This window comes from Stylophora pistillata, chromosome 2 (genome assembly GCF_964205215.1).
Source record: "Stylophora pistillata chromosome 2, jaStyPist1.2, whole genome shotgun sequence".
Lineage (NCBI taxonomy): Eukaryota > Metazoa > Cnidaria > Anthozoa > Scleractinia > Pocilloporidae > Stylophora > Stylophora pistillata.
The window spans coordinates 53707212-53733191 of record NC_142520.1 but is presented as its reverse complement, the minus strand read 5'-3'; the positions used below and the strand labels follow the sequence as shown (position 1 = coordinate 53733191).

Genomic DNA, 25980 nt, shown 5'->3' with positions numbered 1-25980 from the left:
TTCTAAAGAAGAGTTAAGAAGAAAGATGGTAGGAAAGAGTTTACGTCTCATTGGGCAAAGTTTGCATGAATTGCCTGCAGCTTTGTTTGAATTGACTGAGTTGGAGGAACTTAACCTGTCATTGAATAAACTTACAACAATACCTGAAAATCTCGGAAAGCTAAACAATCTTACGGTACTTCATGTTAGAATAAACCAGCTGTCCATATTCCCTACAAGTTTTACTCAGTTGAAAAAACTCAGATGGCTGGACATCTCACATAACAATCTAACCATCATCCCTGATGCTATTGGGGAGATGGTGGAGCTGGAGAGACTGGGGCTGAGTCACAACCAGTTGACTGTGTTGAGTCCAGCTATAACACAGCTGAAGAAACTAAAATATTTGGATGTGAGAGGGAATCCTTTTACAGTTGAAGGAATGAGAAGTGTTATGGAGCTAAAGGATAAGAGTTACGCCGTATATTCAGATGTCCCAGGTGAGTAAAGGAAATTGATCCTCTTCACATTAATGTTGTAACATGTGCATTTACTAAATTGGTTCTAATGGTTGACTTGCAAGTGGTTATGCTGCTTGTTACTGGTAATTACAGGCAGCTGACAATAGTTTCGTAATAAATCCTGAGAAGAATAATGAAGTAAATGCTGTCACAGTTATACTGTATGATTGAACAAAGGTTGCATCACTTTAGAAATACATGACATTTGTACTGGAAGTTTTAGTTATATTTTGAAAGGTTTATTTTAATGACTTGGCTGACATTGAAAGTTAAGTTGAACTACAGTGTACTATAATTTGATAGGGAATTGAGGAGGGATTAAGTTTATTACAAATCATTTTACAGTAAGGGATTATTGTAAGTTGTAATTTTTGCTTTCTAGTTGATTGGAATTTAAGAGGTTTATTGCAAATTATTTCACAGTTGTAGGAATTGCTGTTGTAATTTTTGCTTTTTGTTTATTTGATTTTAATTTTAAAAGGAAGAATTAAGTTTATTACAAATCATTTCTCATCCAGGAACATATAGTGCTGTAAGTTGTAACTCCATAATTTTTGCTTTATTTTATTGGAAGTTATTAACAATGTAACAACATTTTAGCTCATCATACAGAATTTATGGACTAATATGATTTTAAAATGAGAGGTTACTTTATTGAGAATAAAACTTTTGTCTTAACTGGTCAGGAGTTTTTCTGATAATTGTTACACCATAATTTATGCTGCCCTTGTAATATTTTAGAATCTATCAATTGCTACGTTTTGGGAATGGGATTTTTCTTTCTGTTTTCCAAACACTATTTGGCAGAATTGACATCAATTATTGCCTTTGTTTAGTTTGATCAGTCACATTAAAATCAATTTACTCTTAATGTTTCATTTCATTGAGTCAGTTTATAATAGTCATTGTGTATGTGTTTACCTAACTCACCGATGCAAAGATTTTTACATGTATATACTAGCATAGTTTCTAACTTTATGCATGAGGGACATGTAATTAAATTGACTTATCAGGCCTTTTTCAGATTGTGTTTGAAACTTATAAAAGCAGAAATTGCTTTTCCTTTAGGGTTATTATAATAATTACAACTTGCTCTGATTAGCCTTTTTCCTTTGGCTCAATCATGATGACTTTTTTAATTAGACGATGTGGATAGACAAAGAGCGCTAGGACCATTGGCACAGTTGGCTTATAAAGAGGCTTTAAAAGATGGATATGTACAAGTTTACCGTGGTCGTGTTATACTGGTTGGTCAGGATCGCGCCGGTAAAACCAGTCTGAAGAAGAGTCTTTTAGGCCTTCCATTTGACCCTAAAGAACAGAGTACTGAGGGGATTGAAGTGGATCCTTCAAAATGTGAAATTGATGTTGACCAAGCTGTCAAGAACTGGCAGTTGACCAAGGAGAGTAAACCAGGACTGGTTGAATGTTCAAAAGATGTAGCAAAGATTGTGGTTGGCAAAATGTGTGGAGCAGATATTTCTCAATTTTTAAAGGAAGAGACAACCGAAGAAGGAGAACTGAAATTAGAAGATGAAGTTGAAGGTGTTTTCAAGTCCAAGCAGGTTTGAGAGTTTAATAAAAATGCTGAGAATTTTATAAAAGGAGGAGAAGGGAGGAAAGCAGCCGAATTAGCCTTTTGAGAAATATTTGTTTTTAAAGAGAGTGAATAGGATTAGAACTTGCTATTTTTTAAAATTCTCTTCTTTATTAAAATTCTAAATTTCTTACATTCAGAATTGTGTCTGAAACAGTCTGTTTGTTTTGGATGTTTTCACGAAAGTTTAGATGAGACTAAATTTTATTTACACATCAGGTAAAAAAGAACTGCAAGTAATTTTTGTTTAAACATCTTGAATGAAGGCATACATGCAAAATTTTTACTACAAAAATGAGGGGCATCTTTTGATTTTTCCATTCTTCAATTGCTTTTCCATTGGTGTCTTCTCTTAACTTAAAGGAAACTTGAGATTTTTTTCTCCAATTATATATAAATTTTTAGTCGTAATTAATTTTTATTCTCTGATATAATGTTTTCATAACTCTTTTTGCATTTTGGCTATAAAATCCTTATAGAGGAGCTTTAATGAATGTATGTTATGCTAATGCTTATGTAACTTCAGTCTCAACAAACATTTCTTGGTTTGAGTTGACTATCTCCAGGGTGCGAGGATTTGCTCTTCAATGTCTTATTCTATGCAATTAAGTTTCTCTCTGTCTAAAGGCTCTTACACTTGAGATGTCAGCTTCAGAACTCTCTACAGTAGCTAATTTACAACTTCAACTCAGTTGGTAAACCAAGTTATCTTGTTATACCCCCCTCACCAAAGCAGTACAACAGTTTTTTTAGAAACTTGCCCCTTAAAATTATTCTAGACTGAGGTGATCATAATTTTTTACAATTTAGCAGCCTGTTCATAACATCAAGTTTTGAATACATAATTATATACACTTAAGTGAGCATAATGTTTCATTTAATTCTCCATTCAGGTTGAGGAGGATGAAGGTTTTACAGATATTCTGCAAAACAATGCCAATGAACATTCTACTGAATGTGAAGGTAAAAACATGCAAGCTGAGCCTGATGTGATGATTGATGTTTCTCAACCTTCTGATACTGTGAAGCATGTTAATCAGTTGTTAAAGTATGCTGAACGCAAACCCATCAAAAGTGCCTTACTCGCAGAAGAATCCTATGTTTCAATGGATGTTTGGGACTTTGCAGGGCAGCACCTATACTATGCCAGCCATCCTATCTTCCTATCACAGCGGGCACTTTACATATTGGTGCACAATCTCAGCAAGCCTCTGGATGCCCCAGCTGAGCCCTGCGTGAGACAAGGGAGTAATGATGTGAAGTTGGAAAACCCTAACAATGAAACAAACATGGAGAATTTGCTCTCATGGTTGGCTACAGTACACAGTGTTTCCCTGGCCAATGATGACACAGATGATGATCCACAACACAAGCTGCCCTACCTTCACCCCCCGGTGTTCATTGTTGGCACACATGCTGACAAACCAGATAAAGACATTGCAGTAATAAAGAAACAAATTCAGAAGAGAATTTCTGGTATGGAATATGAGAAGCATGTGGTCAAACCCTTATTCTGCATCGACAACACTCAGAGGCCTAATTTGATGAAAAAATTTATCCGAAAGATTGGAAAGCAGATTGAAAAAGATAAAACAGGTAAGATAAATGATTTTATTACACGACTCGGGCAGTCAGAGGGCCAATAACTAAAATCAACCAATCAAAATGCTCCATTGCCAGTCCAATATATAGTATTGGACTGGGCACTGTCCCGAATGATAAAACAAGTAAGATAAATGATTTCATTTTGTATCCATAACCATAGGTTACTTGCAGTAATTGTTGACTTTATAATTGTATAAAAGCTTATCTTTGGGTGAATTTCAAGAACACTTGATTTGTAGCAATTTTTGAAACCAAAAGCCCAATATTGGGAGATGGTTGACAAGCATTGAGTATACAATAATTATTATCTGACTCACATTTGTTACATGTTATCCAGCAGCAGGCAGTGTGTTGTGCTTCATTATAATTTGAATTGCAAGTAGATAGAGAGACAGAACATTCTAGTGGAAGTTGTAGAGGGATTAAATGATATTACTATGGTGGAATGAGTTAGGACTTAATTATAGTGGAAAAAAGTCAGAGTTTGAATTGCAAGTAGGTAGAGAGACAGAACAATTTTTCTAGTGGAAGTTGTAGAGGGATTAAAAGATATTACCATGGTGGAATGAGTTAAGACTTGATTGTAGTGGAAAAAAGTCAGAGTTGTTTGTTGTTGTTGTTGTTTTTAATAACCTGCACTCTGCTTTAAGCTTTCAGCTACTCTATATTCTGAATATACTGGCAGCATCATATAGAGTCCAATTAATTTTTGGAGATGGAGCCATTAATTTCAGAGTATGGAATAATTATAGGGAACAGAAGAGCTAAAATGTGGGGATTTAAAGAGATTGTCATCTTAGCTAAGTTGTCAGCTGTAAAATCTCTGCAATTATACAAGTATAAAATTATGCTATCATACTATGCTCATTGTAAGCGCATGTTTCTGTGTTGTATTATGCTTTGAATTCCTTTTCTAAATATATCCTCCAGAGCAAGAAGGAAAGGTAGATGGTATAAATAAATTACAGAACACAATCCTGAAGGTGTTAAAGCAAGAGCCTTATATGGGAGAAAAGATACCAGTGAGGTAAATAAAAAACACAATTTATTTGGAAAAACCCCAGTTCATGCACTCCAAATTTGATTTTTTCCCTCAAATCAGCCATGATAAAGATTTTAAATGGTATGCCATGTATTTAGTATAATCTTATGTGCAGGTAAGTAATAAAAAATATCCTTCCACCACTGGATTAAATTGTGGGTACATCAAAATTTGCAAAACTATAGATTGTACAAATGCACAGCAGTTGCTTCAGTGCAGACAAACAAAATTTAAATTTGTGTCATTACGACAATGTTATAATTCTAAAAGATAAGAAGATGTGATTGATATTTAAATAGGCACAGTTCTTGGAATTGACTTTGTATGTTGCAAAAAATAATCATGTCTGTTGTAGTTGAAAGTTGAAGATAGTATGATCGAGGCAATACATGTATTAACACTTGAGGACTTTAAACACATGCATGTCGGACTGAATTTAAGACCCAATTTGATGCCAGAATGCATTGTAGGTATTCTGTTGCTTTCTAGGTGGTTTCTGTTTGAAAAAGTGATTGAAGGTTTGGTGGCTAAACAGATTTATCACAGAAATCTGAAACAACTTGAGCACTATGCAAGGAAAGAGTGTTTCATGGAAGTTGCAAAAGAGTTTGACTCCATGATCAGTTTTTACCATGACCTGGGGATGATAATCAAGCACCGCAGTACAGTTGTACTGAAGGCTCAGTGGCTGATTGATCTGTTCAAGCAGCTGATAACCATTCCACCTTTCAATAAACAGGTAGAAAAATTATTTTCATTTTAGAAAGACTAGCTTACTTGGAAACTGTTGTTCAATAAATTAGAACAACAGGAAACTAAGCAGGATGATTCTTCGAAGAAATGGGCGCTTATTTCAAAAGCTATAGAGAACATGTAGAGGGGTAGACGGCATCGACCAGCGGCTCTTCTGATGTCAGCCGTAATGTCATTGTTTGATCTGATTGATTGCATAAATACGCCCCAGTACTTGAGGGGCTAAACTGTGCTGCGAATCCAGTTTTCCTCGATGTAACCGACGAACTGCTGTGAAGGCTCCGTCTTAGCTGCTTCTGGTTTTAGGCTACCGATGGTTGCGGCAATGTGTTATAATTTGTTGGGTAGGAATCGACCAGAGGATTGGGGACCAACTGATCGAAAGTGGGTACGAAATGTCTGAGCCTAGGTACGAATCGTGTAGGCACGAAAGATCCGGCATGGTTACCAAACGACTGGATAACACCTGTAAACATGTGTCTTTTATTGTTTATTGTTATAATCATATGATTTGTTGACCCCACATTATTTTATGTACTTTTTGCAGCTTGTCAGGCCATTTATTGATTTAGCCTTTTTATTTACAATTAGTGACTCGCATTAAGTTGCTACTGCTCACAATAATTGTATTCACACAATTGAATAGTTCTTTTTGCGTGTGGTAGTGGGCGTATTCACCTCTGAGCAACCCAAGATACAAACTTTCCCACTAGGGTTTCATAGCCGACCATTTCGGTGTATTGATGGAAATAAACTTTTATTACTTGTAAATGTACGTGGGAAACATTCAAAAGGAACATTACGTAGCCTTTCCTTATCAAGAATTGTTGTATTGTTCCACCTACATTTTCTAGAATCCCCTGTATGCTAAGTACTGGCAAGAACTTGAAGGAAGTGGCATCCTCAGCATGGAACATGTTGATCATGTGTTCTCCAGCTTTATTGGCCAAGGAATCATCAAAGAAGACATCTTAGACATGATGGAGCGATTTGGTTTGATTGCTAAGTTCTCAGTTTCCCCAACTGACGTAAAGTACTTTGTACCAGCTCAGCTGAAGTCATCACCTGATAAACTCTGTAAGATGAAACCGTCGTCAACAGATCCCTGTCCATTGTATCTCCTGTTTGTCCATGGCTTTGTTCCTCATGGCCTCTTCTTACAGCTTGTCTCACGATCCATTCGTTGGTGTTCAAAGACATGGCCCGCGGATCAACCTGCCCTGTACCAAAATGGAGCATGGTTCATCATTGGCAAAGATATTCATGATTTTGTCCTCGTATGCAAAACAGGATTTGTGAAGGTAATCTTGAGACAAAGAACACAGAGTCATCAGGTTGTAGGACAGAACTCCGCCGAACTAGCAAGTGTCGTTCGTGAATTTCTTGAATACACCCTTCATAATTTGTCACAAGAGATGCCGTACCTGAGGGGACTACAGTATAGACTGTGTGTTGCATGTCCTTACTGCCATCAAGGGGCAGAAGAACCAAGTCGTGCATGCTCAGACCACGTGAAAAGCACGTGCACCCACGAGGACTGTTTCCACCTCATTGATGCAAATGAAGGCCGAGCGGAAATATGTAAAAGAAATATCGATGATAAAATACTTCCTCCCTGTGGATTGGAGAAATGGTTCTCGAAAAGAAGAACGGAGGTATGATCGATTTTGTAAGCACAGATTTCCAGCCTCTGATCTATCTTTGCAAGTTTTCTCCTCTATTTTACCTGATCTAAGAATTAAATGTGCCGTTATCAGTGTTGAGAAAGGTAGCTAAGATAGTTTGTCTCCAGTTTCAAATATAAGTGAGAGAATCTTTATGAAGATGAAATTAGTTTTGAAGTTTATTCTTTTCTGTTTTCTCTCGGTTAAGTATTGATCAACATACATTTATTTGATAACACACATATTATGTTATTATGTTATTATGTTATGATTTCTTTCCTGTTAGATATTAACCTTTACAATAAAAGTAATCTTCATGTTGTTTTTAAAGAGTCAGGAGAACTCTGTTTTAAAATTCAAGTATTTTCTTGTTCGTAATAGCCTTGTTGTTAACATGTATAACGCAAGCAGTTTATTTTTTGACAAAAAAAAATTGTACAGTGAGACTTAAGTCAAAATGTGTGAGATGAAAATAAATAACTAGAGCTCTTACAAATAAGCAGTGTTTACTCAGAGTGTTTAAAAGAACACTGAAGGGTGGATGGCTTCCAAAGATTGTACTTAGAGGAATAAAATATAAGTCATTAGTTTGGTTTAGTAGAAGTTAAATTATAAACCTCATTTTTTCCATTTTTGGTTCAATGGTTATAATGCCAAAGCAAGTTAGTTTAAGTTACTCACCTTTAATGACAGCTTTTATTTTTGTTCTGACAGTTTCCCATGAATGAAATGGAATTTCTTTCTAAAGAAGAGTTAAGAAGAAAGATGTCAACATCTTTGGGAGGAAAGAGTTTAAAACTCAGTGGGCAAAGTTTGCATGAATTGCCTGCAGCTTTGTTTGAATTGACTGAGTTGGAAGAACTTAACCTGTCAGAGAATAAACTTACAACAATACCTGAGAGTATCAGAAAACTTAACAATCTTATGGTACTTTATGTTAGAAGAAACCAGCTGTCCATATTCCCTACAAGTTTGACACAGCTGAAAAAACTCAGAGAGCTGTACATCTCACATAACAATCTAACCACCATCCCTGATGGTATTGGGGAGATGGTGGAGCTGAAGAGACTGCAGCTGAATGGCAACCAGCTGACTGTGTTGAGTCCAGCTATAAAACAGCTGAAGAAACTCAGACTGCTGGACATCTCACGTAACAATCTAACCACCATCCCTGATGCTATTGGGGAGCTGGTGGAGCTGGAGGACCTGGACCTGAATCACAACCAGTTGACTGTGTTGACTCCAGCTATAAAACAGCTGAAAAAACTCAGATGGCTGAACATCTCACATAACAATCTAACCACCATCCCTGATGCTATTGGGGAGATGGTGGAGCTGGAGATACTGCGGCTGAGTGACAACCAGTTGACTGTGTTGAGTCCAGCTATAAAACAGCTGAAAAAACTCAGATGGCTGAACATCTCACATAACAATCTAACCATCCTCCCTGATGCTATTGGGGAGATGGTGGAGCTGGAGGACCTGGACCTGAATCACAACCAGTTGACTGTGTTGAGTCCAGCTATAAAACAGCTGAAGAAACTCAGATGGCTGAACATCTCACATAACAATCTAACCATCATCCCTGATGGTATTGGGGAGATGGTGGAGCTGGAGAGACTGTGGCTGAGTGGCATTCAGTTGACTGTGTTGAGTCCAGCTATAAAACAGCTGAAGAAACTCAGACTGCTGGACATCTCACATAACAAACTAACTAGCATCCCTGATGGTATTGGGGAGATGGTGGAGCTGAGGAGACTGGAGCTGAATAACAACCAGTTGACTGTGTTGAGTCCAGCTATAAAACAGCTGAAGAAACTCAGATATTTGGATGTGAAAGGGAATCCTTTTACAGTTGAAGGAATAAGAAGTGTTATGGAGCTAAAGGATAAGATTCTTGAGGTGTATTCAGATGTCCCAGGTGAGTAAAGGAAATTCCTCTTCACATTAATGTTGTTACATGTGCATTATTTACTAAATTGGTTCTAATGGTTGACTTGCAAGTGGTTATGCTGCTTGTTAGTGATAATTACAGGCAGCTGACAATAGTTTTATAATAAATCGTGAGAAGAATAATGAAGTAAATGCTGTCACAGTTATACTGTATGATCGAACAAAGGTTGCATCACTTTAGAAATACATGACATTTGTACTGGAAGTTTTAGTTATATTTTGAAAGGTTTATTTTAACGAATTGGCTGACATTGAAATTTAAGTTGAACTACAGTGTACTTTAGTTTGAGAGGGAATTGAGGAGGGATTAAGTTTATAACAAATCATTTTACAGTAAGGGATTATTGTAAGTTGTAATTTTTTCTTTCTAGTAGTTGATTGGAATTTAAGAAGTTTATTGCAAATTATTTCACAGTTGTAGGAATTGCTGTTGTAATTTTTGCTTTCTGTTTATTTGATTTTAATTTTAAAAGGAAGAATTAAGTTTATTACAAATCATTTCTCATCCAGGAATATATAGTACTGTGAGTTGTAACTCCATAATTTTTGCTTTATTTTATTGGAAGTTATTAGGAATGTAACAACATTTAGCTTATCATACAGAATTTATGGACTGATATGATTTTAAAACGAGAGTTTAGGTTATTGAGAATAAAACTTTTGTCTTAACTGGTCAGGAGTAATTCTGATAATTGTTACACCATAATTTGTGCTGTCCTTGTAATATTTTAGAATCTATCAATTGCTACGTTTTGGGAATGTGATTTTTCTTTCTGTTTTCCAAACACCATTTGGCAGAATTGACATCAATTATTGCCTTTGTTTAGTTTGATCAGTCACATTAAAATCAATTTACTCTTAATGTTTCATTTCATTGAGTCAGTTTATAATAGTCATTGTGTATGTGTTTACCTAACTCAACAATGCAAAGATTTTTACATGTATATACTAGCATAGTTTCTAACTTTATGCAGGAAGGACATGTAATTAAGTTGACTTGACAGGCCTTTTTCAGATTGTGTTTGAAACTTATAAAAGCAGAAATTGCTTTTCCTTTAGGGTTATTATAATAATTACAACTTGCTCTGATTAGCCTTTTTCCTTTGGCTCAATCATGATGACTTTTTTAATTAGACCATGTGGATAGACAAAGAGCGCAAGGACCAGCAGCACAGTTGGCTTATGAAGAGGCTTTAAAAGATGGATATGTACAAGTTTACCGTGGTCGTGTTATACTGGTTGGTCAGGATCGCGCTGGTAAAACCAGTCTGAAGAAGAGTCTTTTAGGCCTTCCATTTGACCCTAAAGAACAGAGTACTGAGGGGATTGAAGTGGATCCTTCAAAATGTGAAATTGATGTTGACCAAGCTGTCAAGAACTGGCAGTTGACCAAGGAGAGTAAACCAGGACTGGTTGAATGTTCAAAAGATGTAGCAAAGATTGTGGTTGGCAGAATGTGTGGAGCAGATATTTCTCAATTTTTAAAGGAAGAGACAACCAAAGAAGGACAACTGAAATTAGAAGATGAAGTTGAAGGTGTTTTCAAGTCCAAGCAGGTTTGAGAGTTTAATAAAAATGCTGAGAATTTTATAAAAGGAGATGGGAGGAAAGCAGCCGAATTAGCCTTTTGAGAAATATTTGTTTTTAAAGAGAATGAATAGGATTACAACTTGCTATTTTTTTAAATTATTTTCTCTATGAAAATTCTAAATTTCTTACATTTAGAATTGTGTCTGAAACAGTCTCAGTTTCTTTTGGATGTTTTCACAAAAGTTTAGATGAGACTAAATTTTATTTACACATCAGGTAAAAAAGAACTGCAAGTAATTTTTGTTTAAACATCTTGAATGAAGGCATACATGCAAAAATTTTACTACAAAAATGAGGGCCATTTTTTGATTTTTCCATTCTTCAATTGCTGTTCCATTGGTGTCTTCTCTTAACTCAAAGGAAATTTGAGATTTTCTTCTCCAATTATATATAAATGTTTAGTCGTAATTATTTTTTATTCTCTGATATAATGTTTTCATAACTCTTTTTACATTTTGGCTATAAAATCCTTATAGAGGAGCTTTAATGAATGTGTGTTATGCTAATGCTTATGTAACTTCAGTCTCAACAAACATTTCTTGGTCTGAGTTGACTATCCCCAGGGTGCGAGGATTTGCTCTTCAATGTCTTATTCTATGCAATTAACTTTCTCTCTGTCTAAAGGCTCTTACACGTGAGATGTCAGCTTCAGAACTCTCTACAGTAGCCAATTTACAACTTCAACTCAGTTGGTAAACCAAGTTATCTTGTTATACCCCCCTCACCAAAGCAGTACAACAAAATTTTAGAAACTTGCCCCTTAAAATTATTCTAGACTGAGGTGATCATAATTGTTTACAATTTAGCAGCCTGTTCATAACGTCAAGTTTTGAATACATAATTATATACACTTAAGTGAGCATAATGTTTCATTTAATTCTCCATTCAGGTTGAGGAGGATGAATGTTTCACAGAAATTCTTCGAAACAATGGCAATGAGCATTCTACTGAATGTAAAGATGAAAACGTGCAAGCTGAGCCTGATGTGATGATTGATGTTTCTCAACTGCCTGATACTAAGGAGCATGTTTATCAGTGGTTGGAGTATGCCAAAGGCAAACCCATCAAAAGTGCCTTACTCTCAGAAGAATCCTACGTTACAATGGATGTTTGGGACTTTGCAGGGCAGCACCTGTACTATGCCAGCCATCCTATCTTCCTATCACAGCGGGCACTATACATATTGGTGCACAATCTGAGGAAGCCTTTGGATGCCCCAGCTGGGCCCTGCGTGAGACAAGGGAGTAATGAGGTGAAATTGGAAAACCCTAACAATGAAACTAACATGGAGAATTTGCTCTCATGGTTGGCTACAGTACACAGTGTTTCCCTGGCCAATGATGACACAGATGATGATGCACAACACAAGCTGCCCTACCTGCGTCCCCCAGTGTTCATTGTTGGCACACATGCTGACAAACCAGTTGAAGACATTGTAGCAATAAAGAAACAAATTCAGAAGAGAATTTCTGGTATGGAATATGAGAAGCATGTGGTCAAACCCTTATTCTGCATCGACAACACTCAGAGGCCTAATTTGATGAGAAAATTTATCCAGAAGATTGGAATGCAGATAGGAAAAGATAAAACAGGTAAGATATATGATTTCATTTTGTATCCTTGTCCATAGGTTACTTGCAGTAATTGTAGACTTTATAATTGTATAATAGCTTGTCTTTGGATGAATTTCAAGAACACTTGATTTTTAGCAATTTTTGTAACCAAAAGCGCTAGCCCATGTGGCAGATGGTTGACAAGCATTGAGCATACAATAATTATTATCTGACTTACATTGTTACAATTCAGCAGCCATGTCATGCTTCATTATAAATTGAATTGCAATTGGATAGAGACACAGAACATTTTAGTGGGAGTTGTAGAGGTATTAAAAGATACTACCATTGTTGAATGAGTTAGGTTTTGTAGTGGAAAAAAGTCAGAGTTGTTGTTCTTTTTTTTTTATACCTGCACTCTGCTTTAAGCTTTCAGCTACTCTATATTCTGAATATACTGGCAGCATCATATAGAGTCCAATTAATTTTTGCTGATGGAGCCATTAATTTCAGAGTATGGAATAATTGTAGGGAACAGAAGAGCGAAAATGTGGGGATTTAAAGAGATTGTCATTTTAGCTAAGTTGTCATCCGTAAAATCTCTGCAATTATACAAGTCTATGCTATCATACTATGCTCATTGTAGAATGCATGTTTCTGTGTTGCATTATGCTTGGAATTTTCTTTTCTAAATAATTATATCCTGTAGAGCAAGAAGGAAAAGTAGATGGTATAAATGAATTACAGAACACAATCCTAAAGGTGTTGAAGCAGGAGCCTTATATGGGAGAGAAGATACCAGTGAGGTAAGTAAAAAACACAATTTATTCGGAAAAATCCCAATTCATGCACTTCAAAATCGATTTTTTTTCCTTCAAATCAGCCGTGATAACATTTTTAAATGGTACACAGTGTATTTAGCATAATTATATGTGCAGGTAAGTACTAAAAAAAATATCCTGCCACCACTAGATTAAATTGTGGGTACATCAAAATTTGCAAAACTATAGATTGTACAAATACACAGCAGTTGCTTCAACTGGTGCAGACAAACAAAATTTAAATTTGTGTCATTATGACTATGTTATAATTTAAAAGATAAGAAGATATGATTGATATTGATTTATGATTTATTTAGCTTGGCTGACTGGCAGGGACACCGCAACAGCTTGCACCAATTACTGCGGGTCTGGTAAACCCACCCATCCCACCCCAGGGGAGGACATCCATCAAACAGTAATCTCGTGTGTGTGAAATTAACGTCTCCTACCCCTAACCCTACAGGAGATGGGAACTCCATTTATTCGTCCCTATCTGAGAAGACTAGAATATCTAACCATTTCTTGATGTTATAGAAAGGTTGCAAATTCTTCTCAATTATTTTAAGACCTGGGGGGCCTCGAACCCTCGACCTCCCGCACGACAGTCCAGCACTCTATCCATTGAGCTAACCGGGATTAGTTAGGCACAGTTCTTGGAATTGACTTTGTATGTTGCTAAAAGTAATCATGTCTGTTTTAGTTGCAGATAGTATGAGGCAATTCATGTATTAGCACTTGCGGACTTTAAACACTAGCATGCATGTCTGACTGAATTTAAGACCCAATTTTATGCCATATAATACATTGTAGGTATTTTGTTGCTTTCGAGGTGGTTTCTGTTTGAAAAAGTGATTGAAGCTTTGGTGGCTAAACAGATTTATCACAGAAATCTGCAACAACTTGAGCACTATGCAAAGAAAAAGTGTTTCATGGAAGATGTAAAAGAGTTTGACTCCATGATCAGTTTTTACCATGGCCTGGGGATGATAATCAAGCACCGCAGCACAGTTGTACTGAAGGCTCAGTGGTTGATTGATCTGTTTAAACAGCTGATAACCATACCACCTTTCAATAAACAGGTAGAAAATAAATTTCTGTTTTGAGAAAGGCTACCTTACTTGGAAAATGTTGTTCAACAAATTATCTCAGTCATGTACCTTTTGCAGCTTTTCAGGTCATAACTTGCAAGAGACTTGCATTAATTCGCTAATTGTTTTCAAAGAAGTGAATACCTCTTTTTCCTGCACTAATAGCCCTTTTCCGAATTACTCTTGGCCTCGTTTTCAAAACGAGGCCTTGCGCTCGACCATTCTTGTGAAAATGAGTTTAATTTGCATGTGAATGAAAACTTATTGTCATATGAAAGGATGAGCACCAGTACTCTAAAGAAATGGGCTATCGGCCTCTGTGGTGGTGATTAAACAACTAGTATACACCTCTTATCAGCTAAGATACAAATTTGCTCGTTAGGGATTTAATTTCCCACCATTTTGATGCATTGATAGAAATAAACTTTGTTTAGTTTTTGTACATGTACGAGGAAAAAATTCAAAGAACATTAAGTGGCCTTTCCTAATGTTGAATTGTTCATTTTTATATATGTTATAGAATTCTCTACATGCTAAGTACTGGCACGAACTTGAAGGAAGTGGCATCCTCAGCATGGAACATGTTGATCATGTGTTCTCCAGCTTTATTGGACAGGCAATCATCATGGAAGACATCTTAGACATGATGGAGCGATTTGGTTTGATCGCTAAGTTCTCAGTTTCCCCAACTGATGTGAAGTACTTTGTACCAGCTCAACTGAAGCGTCCACCTGACAGACTATTTGAAATGAAGCCTTCATCAACGGATCCCTGTCCATTGTATCTCCTGTTTGTCCATGGCTTTGTTCCTCATGGTCTCTTCTTACAGCTTGTCTCACGATCCATTCGTTGGTGTGCGAAGAAATGGCCCACGCATCAACCTATTCTGTACCAAAATGGAGCATGTTTCATCATTGGGGAAGATATTCATGATTTTGTCCTCATTTGTCAAACAGGATTTGTGAAGGTAATCTTGAGACAAAAGAAACAAACTCATCTGGTTGTTGGACAGAACACAGCTGAACTAGCAACTGTTGTGCGTAAATTTATCGAAGACACCCTACAGAATTTGTCACTAGAACTGCCATACCTGAGGGGTCTGCAGTACAGGCTGTGTGTTGCATGTCCTTACTGCCATCAAGGGACAGAAGAACCACGTCGAGCATGCTCAGACTACATAAAAACCACTTGCACACACGAGAACTGCTTCCATCTCATTGATGCAAATGAAGGCCAAGCAGCTATCTGTACCAGGGAACTTTGGGATGAAGTGCGTCCTTTCTGTGGGCTGGAAAAGTGGTTCGTGAAAAGAACGAGCCAGGTATTACCAGTCGTTGTAATTTGTTACCTTCTCTGATTCAAATTTTCCATCGCTCTCCTTAATTCTCTTCATTTGAGAATCCTGAATAGATTGTAATCAGCGTGCACGACGTTATCATGGTTAGTTTGCCTCCAATTTCAAAGATAAGTCAGACATTTCTTTTCAAGTTGAAATTATTTTCATAGGTTATACTTCTCGGTCATGCCATGGCAATGAACTTATCGTTATAAATGAGTAGGAGCGTACCCAAAACTCATGATGCTATAGAAGTGATAGAATCTTATATGACCTCTTCTTTTTCGCCCAGGGGTCATGGTCTTCAAATGTCACCGTCAAATCACAGGGTGCACCAGCTGGAGTTAATCCAATGAAGTCTGACACGGCACTGAAGGTAACTCTCCTGGGCAGTGAGTGGAGCTCATCAATGGGAGGCTTGTCCACCATAAACAGACAGCTTGCCATTCTGTTGGCCAAACATCCGCAAGTGGACGTCACTCTCCTTGTTCCACAGTCTGCCTGTTTTGAAGAAGAGAGGAGAATGGCAACGAGTCACAATGTATCCTTGAGAGAGGCACAAAGACGCCCGGGTTATGCCGACCCCCTTGACTGGCTGAGTGCCCCACCAAGAGATCTGGCCATTGATATAGTACTGGGTCATGGAGCAAAGCTTGGTAAACAAGCTCAATTTATTAGAGAATTGCACCATTGCACGTGGATACAGGTAGTGCACACTGCACCTGAAGAACTTGGAATGTACAAACACTATCCAGAGGCCATTTCTAAAGGAAATAAGAAGAACACAACTGAAGTGGAGTTGTGTAAGTTGGCAGATGCTGTGGTAGCAGTTGGACCAAAGTTGACAAAGGCTTACTCTTCCTACCTGCGCTCATGCGAGAAACACCAAGATATCATTCAACTGACGCCGAGCACGTTCAGTGAGTTTTCTGACGTAAAACAAGCTGCAGTTGACATGGACAAGTTTAAGGTTCTAACGTTTGGCCGTGGTGATCGAGAGGACTTCAGCCTGAAGGGCTACGATATCTCTGCCAGAGCAATAGTTGAACTGAAAGACAGATCTTACCATCTGATCTTCGTGGGTGCAGCTGACGGTAAACAGGATGAGGCTGCAGCGAATTTGCTGAAGAGTGGAATTGACAAAAGGCAGCTGACTGTGAGGAAGTTCGTGCAGAGTAAAGAGAAATTGAAAGAAACACTTTGTGAAGTTGATCTCTGCATGATGCCCTCCAGAACGGAAGGTTTCGGCCTGACAGCATTAGAGGCTTTGTCTCCTGGTCTTCCCATTCTTGTCAGTGGCAACTCAGGATTTGGTGAGGCATTGTGCACTGTACCAGCAGGGAAATCAGTTGTGGTGGAGTCTGAGGACCCTAAAGAGTGGGCAAAGGCAATTGCTGGTGTCCGAGAGAAGGAAAGATCAGACCGCCTCCATGAGATTCAGCAACTGAGGAGTTCCTATGAAGAGAAGTTCAACTGGGAGAAACAGTGTGACATTCTTGTGGAGAAGATGTGGGACATTGCTCGGGGTGAGAATATTTTGAATATCCTTCAAAAAGTGTTTTTGGGGACGACTCGGCTTTCAGTCCCTTGTAAAGCATCATGGAAAGCTGGGACACTACAGATAAAAAAATATGTTTAACCTGAATAGTAATCAGTTGTTTTATCCTCTCATTGATTGGTGTGATTTTTAGAAAAGGTTTCTTTCTATCTTTTTAGCTTCCAAAAGACAAGACCGAAGATTTAGAACTCAGGAGGGCGAAGATGTCGATACGCCAACCGAACAACTAACAGTTGATTCATTACTGACTCCAAGTGAGTAACAAAATATTTATAAGACATGGCAATTGGCATTCCCAAAGAGTAACATACAGGTTTGAAGAAGATCCAACATTTCTCCTTTTCTTTTCTTTCAACTTCAGGCCAGCTACGCTTTTTGAAAATGGCACTTGTGATAATATTTTGCACTGCGGAAGAGACATATGTTATTTTTGTACCTCTACTTTCTCCGGTTATGATCCATAGACATGTATACACTAGTTTGATTTTCTTCTACTTTCTGATCTGGGCGGATGGCTTGGTGTAATTTTTGTTTTAGTCAGTTGAAGTTTTTATTCCATTTCATCAGGAAGCAAACATAAATTGCGTAAAACAGGAAGACTTGGGGCGTTTTTTTTTTTTGTTCTTTTTTAGTCGACTATTAGGATGGGGCAGAATATGCAAAGGTGTCACTCACTCAGATGTAAACAAATCAGTATAATAACGACTTTCCGAAATTAGACAGGAACACCTCTATTACATTTCCGAAGGAATGTTGCGACGTTAAAATTTAACTCGACTGACCTTTCTTCGAAGGAGTTTCGATTTTGATTAAAATACTCGTCGCAGTTAGCACATGTGTAACCGAGTCAAAGCTCTTTCAAATACTAAAGGTGTAACTATGAACTAAGACGCTTAATGCAATTGCCTTTCCGCGATCATCTTTCGCCATCATTTGCATTATTGTGGAATATTCCTCGCCGTTCGCCGGTATATTTTGTTTTTGACAAAGCGTCCAGGCCACAATCGTTCTTAAATTCATTTCAAGCCTTCTTTTTTCTCACTGCGAGCCGTCAGTATTTACATCGTTCTATATCGCTAAAATGATTAACCGGCAAATTTCTATAGGGGAAAGCGAGGCGTTGTTTTCGTGACTGGCCAATTGTTTACTTTTCTGATGGTTTTACCTCTCATCTGTTTGGTAACTACGCAAACATTAATTTGTAAAAATCATCGTGTGTACACCCCTGAACGTTAAATATATATCAAGTCGAAGGAACAGTTTTGGTGTAAGTCCACATTTTTGTCAACAAAATGAAAATATACACATATCGGTTTAAAAGGTGGAGAGTTTGTACCACATACAAAAGCTGTCTTTTTTTTTTAGTACTGACATCTCGCGCGCGAAATGAGAAGACAATACGAAGGCTTGAAATTCTATTTGAGAACGATTGTGGCCGCTTTTTTAAAAACCAAATTCAGTGGCCACTTTATTAAAAAAAAGAAATATGCAAGGAAGCGGGCAAGGAATATTCTGAAATAGTGCAAATGATCGTGAAAGTGATTGCTAAGAGGCGATTGCGTGACACTCAGTAACTTGTAACATGACATATGTTATCCTGTATCAGGCGAAATAACAGTTTTCAAAATTTCCAGTCTGCCTTCTGTACCCAATCATCAGTCTGCAGTCTACATTTTGCACCCAGTCTGGATTTCGTACCCGGTTTACAGTCTGTATTTTGTACTGACCGATAGCTAAAATGTGAATTCTGACCATTCACCCAACACCATCCCAGCAGTTCAAAGTAATACCAAGTAGTTTCAACTGTATCAGGGAGTTACCCATTGGAATTTAATTATCTTCAAAAGTCATTCCAACGCGATGTATCCACGTCCCATTCACAGTTTCCTTTGATTTTCCCGAAACGAAGCCCAAGTTTAAATGCTGTTGCTATCAAAACGTGTATTTGTAACGGCTATTCAGAGTGTAGTCGTTTTCCGACACAATAACGAAGTAATCAGATGTTAATGCGATTAATCCTTCATTTATACGAGGTCTAACCCTAACCGCGGTTTTCATTTAAATAAATGTCCTTCCACAAATTCAATATAGTTTAGAACGCGGTTTTGTCAAAAAACGGCTCAGTCAACTTTGTTTAAACTCATCGGCACTGATGAGCTTGGAGGAAGGTGCCGTAGCACTGTGGCAGTCGCGCTGACTACCCACAGCAGGGAGGTTACCATGGCGACACAACCTCGGTCCACCCCCCCTGGCACCTGTCACACTGACAAGTCAGTGGAATTGTTTTATACTTACCTGCTCTTGGCCCGCCATAGAGGAGGGAGGGTGGGAGCACAAGAGGCGGCTCACGTTAGGATCCGCGACGATCTCAAAACGTACTGAAAACCTCGTGACCCTGCAATTGCAAAGGGGGCGCCCCGCAGCATGTCCTCCGCTGACCATCATGCCTTGATTTTAACCTTGCCTAAATTTCATTTAGCCTCATTTAAACTCATCGGCACTGATGAGCTTGGAGGAAGGTGCCGTAGCACTGTGGCAGTCGCGCTGACTACCCACAGCAGGGAGGTTACCATGGCGACACAACCTCGGTCCACCCCCACAATGGTGCTTGAAACAAGAGGGACCGGGATTGAGCCATGGTACCTCCCACCCAAGGCTCCACCAAGCACCATTCCCCCTACCTTTGCTTATTCACTGATATGGCACATACCGGTAGTCACGACAACTGCTGTGACAAGCTAGCCAAGACATCTGCCGGTGTCCGTATGTACATCTGATATGCATTACTCGACCATCTACCAAGTGTCTGAATCAGATGGTCTGGAATCCCATTGCGAGCTGCAACCGTGGCTGCCCCAATCCTGAAGCTGTGGCTCGAAAACTTCCCGGGGATGCCCGCCGTCTCCATAATGGTGCTCAACCACTTGTTGAGTAGGGGTCGAGACAATGGTTCTCCCGATTGGAGCCTGAACAGAGGGCCAGGTGCGTTTCCCGTACGGGACAAGTACGATAACACTGCCTGTAACGCGCACAAGGGCGGAGATCCCTTGCCAATGTGAAGGGTTGCCCCATTTCTGAAAGGGTCTGTTTTTGAGGCTTTAATGAAGACTTGTAGGCATGTTGGGTCTAGGGATGCGTCTACGGCCAGATCCTTCACCTGTAGGTGCACCGAGGGGGAAAACTTGGATGAGGAGGGAACTGTGAATTCCGAGGCTCTTAGGAAACCGAAGTATGCCAAGGAACAGGCCGCCCAGAACATGCAATGGTCAAAATTGTGTAGGTCCAACGATTTGACAATCACCATCATGAGCTGGTCTGTAATTGGCAGACGTTCACGTTTGACTACGCCCTGGGATCGCTTGATCCCCCGAAGAACTCGCTGTAGGCGCAGGCAATTTAACAAAGGGTCATTGAAGCCCTGCTCAATCTGAAGGGCACGCACAGCAGACAAATAAACGGTGATTGAGGAGTACTGAATGGATCCGGCCAGGTGGGACACAAACAGACACAAGGTCCACTCGTCAACTGGGCAGGGAGACCCAGAGGGTTGGAGCTTACCCAGTTGCTGGCAGAACTCTATGAACCTTTTTTGACCAGAAGCGTAGGAACGTCGTGTGGATGGAGCTAGGCCTTCTTGGAAGAAATGCATGCACTTGGATTCTAGAGAGCTGACGTCAAGTCGCATATCACCTCTAGGGGGATTGAGGTGGGGGCTGCCAGTGCCGTTGGGGCCAGGCGTCTGAAGTCCTGCCAATGAAAACGGGAAAGGGCGTCAGCAACTGAATTACAGAGTCCGGGGATATGCAGTGCTGAGAAGGAAAACTGGAACATTGCGGCTGAGTGCAAAAGATGCCGCACTAGGTGCATGATGGCTGGCACCTTTGACGTTCTCGAATTGAGGATGGCGACCACTGCCTCATTGTCGGATCGAAACCTTTTGTGCAACCTTGGCCACCTATGGCCCCAGACTGCGGCGGCAATTGCAATGGGAAATAGCTCTTTATAGGCAATGGACTTATCAACTTGTTGATGTAGCCACGAACCGTTAAACCACGCTGAGCCCCAGATGGCCCCGAATCCTATAGCCCCTGATGCGTCAGTCAGAATTTCCAAGTCTGGGGGAGGGGACAACCCCGGGAATAGCCAGAAACCAACACCGTGCCAATGTGACAGGAACTGGTGCCACCACGCGAGGTCGAGTCTAAATTCCTGGCTCAACCGAATAGGGTGATCCTGCCTGCGGAAGCAGTTCAGGAGATCGATCATCCTCCGAATGAAGGCCCGACCTGGCCAGACGACTTTGCCTGCATGGTGAAGGTGACCTATCAGGGATTCCAGCTCTTTCTTGGTGCACTAGCGCTTCGCAGTCCATGCTGCGATTAACTCCCTAAGCGCTGCCAACTTGTCCTGCGGAAGTTCTGCTGATTGTCGAACCGAATCTAGGTGAATGTCGAGAATAGTAAGAGCAGTTGATGGGCCCACACACTTCTTAGGATGCAACGGGAGGCCTAATTGTTGGCAGACTGTGAGGGCTGTAGCTAAGTTATGATGACACACCTGGGAGCCAGGGGGGGCCACTAATATGAAATCATCTAGGTAATGAACCAGGTCTGAGATTCTATAGTTGTGTACAAGGATCCATTGAACCATATTCGCAAGTGAGTTAAAAATATAGGGAGCGGACCGCAAACCAAAGGGGAGTGCTAAGTCAACGTAGTACTGGCCTCTCCACTTAAGTCCAAGCAGGTAACGGTCCTCTGGATGCACAGGGACGTTACGATAGGCTGATTCCACATCAAACTTTGCTATCAGGGCCCCTATCCCGTGTGCGGCTATCATCCTGATAATTTCATCCAGCCGTATGTAGTGCATCAAGAATTCTTCCGGGTCTATGCCATCATTAACACTAAGCCCCTTGGGGGAGGATAAGTCTACCATAAGGCGCCATTTGCCTGTTTGACCCTTTTTTGGAATCACGCTGAAGCTGCTGATACGCAACTTGGGTAACGGGGGGGATAGGAATGGGCCCGCTACTCTCCCTAATCTGACCTCATCAGCTAGGTAGGAATCGATTACTCCTCCGTGTTTATATGCTGTAGGCTTACTTCGTTTTGCCGATTTAAGATTGCCCACAGGAGTAAAGCCGAGTCTGAAGCCAGTACGCAGTCCTTCGAGGACATACCGGACTTGCCCTCTATCTGGATGACCCCTGAGCTCATGTTCGAACCGATCTGGTTTCAGAGGAGACACTGCAGAGACTGGGGGGAGGCTGACTGTGGGTGAAAGACACAAAAATTCAGTAGGGCTAGTCACAGGATAGCCAAAACATATGCTATTTATTCGCCTTCTTCTTGAGTAACAGAGCCTGGTGACAGGAGGTAGGCTAAAGAACAATAACTAATGCTACAAATTAGAACTAACAACAAGAACAATGTCTATGGGCGATTGGGCCCTTCAAGGCCAGTGCTTAGCGTTTCTTGCTTCTCCCATTATCCCTAGAATAGCTTGGGGAGCGTGACCTTCGTCTGGAGGCTGAGCTCTGGCAGTCTGCAGCGCGATGATCTCCATTGCAGGAGCTACACTTGTGAGCGAATTTGCAGGACTTATAAGGAGATGAACACCGGCCACGATTCCAGGATCTGCAAATGATGTCAGAGGAATGCGATCCAGTCGCTTCCCCCTGGGCGATCACACGGCCAGGGTAAGAGTGGTTAGTTGTCCCTGCCGCATGGAAATTAAATAACTGCACGTTCATCGCTGACCAGTCAGTCAGTTTTGTCGCGGCGGCATGCTGCCTAGACGCTAGGTCATAGTTTAGCCACACTTGGCCACCAAATTGGCGGTACGTGCGTAGGATTAAGAGCTTATATGCCGTTAGGTCACGCCACCGATGCGGGAATGACGATGCAATGACCAGCATGAAAATTGTAAACGCTTCGACCCAACTGACGACGTCTTCGATCCGACGGCGAGGCTTTTTGCCGCTCGACGTTAGAACTACTCTTCCATCAAACAACAACTGTGGCTCGGTTTGCGCCTGGAGGAGATTTGGCGTGAGCAGCTCGCTCAGGTCGGTAAATTTGCCCGCCAGAATTTGATTGACGATCTTTGGAGGGATCGGAGAAAACCCCGGGCCAACAACGAAGTGCTGGTCGAACAAACTCGATGAAAGCGAGGGGAGACTACTGACCGTCATTGGCGTCGCCATTCTAACCGAAGTAGAGTTCGTCGTAGGCATAGAGAACGTGCTCAAAAATTCCGGTACAGAATAAGAAACAGACGTACCTGTAGCCGAGATGGGCGAAGTCGTTTCAGAGAATCCCAAGCTAGAACCTGCCGCCAGGAAACTTTCCACGTGGTTGGCCAACGATGGATTCAACACTGACGAGGGTGGAGTTGCCGTAGCGAGCGAATTCCCATTCGTCGTAGTTGCGGTGGTGCTGGATGGTAATGAACAGCCCTGTAATGAATTTACTGCCGCTAAAGCTGCTTGAGAAGCCACCAGCCTAACCATTTCAAGCATATCCGACGGCATGCTTGGCGAGTTTACGAGAGGTGGCGTGTTACATGCCGACGAAGACGGAACTACCGTGGACGCAACAGTCGATGTTGGATGGCCTTCATTGACGCTAAAGCAGGCAGCGGAAAGACTATTTCTAGTCTGACGCCCTTCCATTATTCCAAACGGGGCGAAAGCGGAGAATACGGTAAATATTTCAGCACAAGAGGCGGCTCACGTTAGGATCCGCGACGATCTCAAAACGTACTGAAAACCTCGTGACCCTGCAATTGCAAAGGGGGCGCCCCGCAGCATGTCCCCTGCTGACCATCATGCCTTGATTTTAACCTTGCCTAAATTTCATTTAGCCTCATTTAAACAACCGGCGCTGGGATTCTTTTACCAGTTATGTAAATATGTCAGAGTGTAAACCTTGTCGTAAATTTTTCCTCATTGCCTCTTCTCTCTTGACTTTTAGTATATTCGTTTGCAAATTAAAAGTCTCAATTTATCATTTTAAGGCTCAGTAGCTGGACAATACATTGGTTGTTTAGTGGTTGAAGCCCTTTTTTCCTTTTTTACCCCCAAACTTCTCTGTAAAGATGGGGAATTGTTTCGTTTCTTTCATGCGGTTTGATTAAAAAAACTTTTTGTCCCTTCTAGGTTCTCTTGACCGAATCATCCGGGAACTTCAGCAGATGCAACTTGATGCAAACAAAGTCAAGAGCAGAACAGATCTATCATTGGGGCTGAGGACTACTGCATCAGACAAGGGCTTCACGATATCTGACAATCAAGGATCAGGAAATTGCATGTTTTTTGCCTTGTCAGAACAACTGGAAATTGTTAAAGGAATCAAAATTACACATGGCACATTAAGACAAACCTTGGTTGAGTACCTCAGAAGTAACCCAAAACTAGTAAGTTGATCTTAATCTGTCAAACAGAGTTTTTCACTTGCTGTTGTTTTTAAGGTTAAGTGTGAAAACGGTTCAACACCACCAGAGCATATCACAGTGTTCACGGCATAATTTTATTATTCAAGAAGCTGCACAATGATGTTGGTTACAGTTGAACCATTTGTTACTTTGTTACTTAATGTGGCCTCCGAAGTAGCAGACTTTTACGGTTTTAGTCATTGAATATTTCGGTTTAAAAAATGCCCCCCTTAAATATCCATCAGATAACACTAAACAGAATTCCAGTTATTCTCTTAATAATGGATCTTTCCTGTTGTTTTTCTGCTGTTTGCGAATCCTTGTTGTTTCACAATAAATTGCTAATTCACGGTCGTCTCGTACCATTCTTAAAAAAATTACTCCATGACTCGTACTCCACGCGCTCAAGCTCCGATCAACAATCCTCTTTAACTTTGTTTCTTGAAATGATATTCTTACAGCCGAATAGAACAGATCTGTTTCACTTTGTCCATGGACATCAAACATGGACTGAATATTTAACACACATAGAACAAGATGGCGCTTGGGGTGATCACGTGATTCTGTGCGCCGCAGCAAACTGCTATGAAACGTGCATTCGTGTGGTCAGCAGTCTACCCCATAGCAATGATGTAGTGATTACGCCACATTGTCCAGTTGACGAAAGCAAAGCACTTGTACTGGGACATATTCATGAGGTGCACTATGTCAGCCTTCAACCCGCTCAAGGTACAGCTCATTACAGCACAGTTAGTAATTTTAGGCTTAGTTTCATAATAGTGTATTTCGTTTAACGTGTTACATAGAATTATAAATCTTCCTCTTAACTCTTAGCTGAAAGTAAATTCAGGCTTTAATGTCAAGGCTTTTTCTCCATTTTCCTATCCATTCTCTTTCTTTGCTTATTTAACATTCGTGATGAGGTGGGTGGTTTTCATAAACTTCTTTCCAGCACTAATTGACGGTTAATCGCCCGCTAGATTGAAACGGCATTTGATGCAGTTTATTCTCCTTTGCCTTCTAATCGTTCTGTTCTGTTTGTTGTTTTTACAGGTTAAAAGACAGGCTATCTGCACAGTCATTACACTCGGCCCAGATCTCTGTAAAAGAAACCCGGCCGAGTGAAGATGTCTCAAAACGTTTGCCGTTGGGCGAAAGGAGAAACAAAGTCTTCCAGAAGTTTAAAAGTATTCTTTTCGGAAGTAGTCTCTCTCGATAAGTTAAGTAGTTGTCACGGTGCATATAATGCTCTAAAGACAGAGAATCATCAAGATAAGACAATTCACGGAAAAATGATTTCGTTATGTTACTGAAAGCACCAGAAAAAAATTTTAATTTCGGTGTGGTTTCGACTGGAGATGGACGGTGGACGAGGTGGATGGTCAATTTGAAAACACGCAACTTGAAGAATTTTCGCGGAATATTTTTGTTTCCATAAAGAGCGATAAAGCATTTGTAAATAAATTTCAAAGTTTAAAGTGAA

General features: G+C 40.1%; 3 protein-coding genes across 4 annotated transcripts; 1 reads left to right on the top strand and 2 right to left on the bottom strand.

Moving 5' to 3' along the window:
* On the top strand, positions 1-25980 carry LOC148740355 (uncharacterized). 2 transcript variants are annotated; one of them, XM_088750445.1, is made up of 11 exons: positions 1-479; positions 1644-2065; positions 2991-3693; positions 4633-4729; positions 13908-14157; positions 14687-15487; positions 15795-17028; positions 17219-17314; positions 24223-24479; positions 24959-25226; positions 25551-25980. In XM_088750445.1, the coding sequence occupies exons 1-11, from the start codon at positions 26-28 to the stop codon at positions 25553-25555; spliced, it is 4587 nt and encodes a 1528-aa protein (XP_088606571.1). In that variant the 5' UTR covers positions 1-25; the 3' UTR covers positions 25556-25980. The 2 variants fall into 2 exon arrangements, with proteins under 2 accessions (XP_088606571.1, XP_088606570.1); XM_088750444.1 differs by lacking the exons at positions 1-479; positions 1644-2065; positions 2991-3693; positions 4633-4729 and adding exons at positions 7777-9082; positions 10249-10670; positions 11594-12296; positions 12967-13063.
* Positions 19197-20828, bottom strand: LOC148740357 (uncharacterized). The gene has a single exon (XM_088750570.1). The coding sequence runs from the start codon at positions 20743-20745 to the stop codon at positions 19777-19779; it is 969 nt and encodes a 322-aa protein (XP_088606696.1). The 5' UTR covers positions 20746-20828; the 3' UTR covers positions 19197-19776.
* Positions 22179-23703, bottom strand: LOC148740356 (uncharacterized). The gene has a single exon (XM_088750552.1). The coding sequence runs from the start codon at positions 23593-23595 to the stop codon at positions 22528-22530; it is 1068 nt and encodes a 355-aa protein (XP_088606678.1). The 5' UTR covers positions 23596-23703; the 3' UTR covers positions 22179-22527.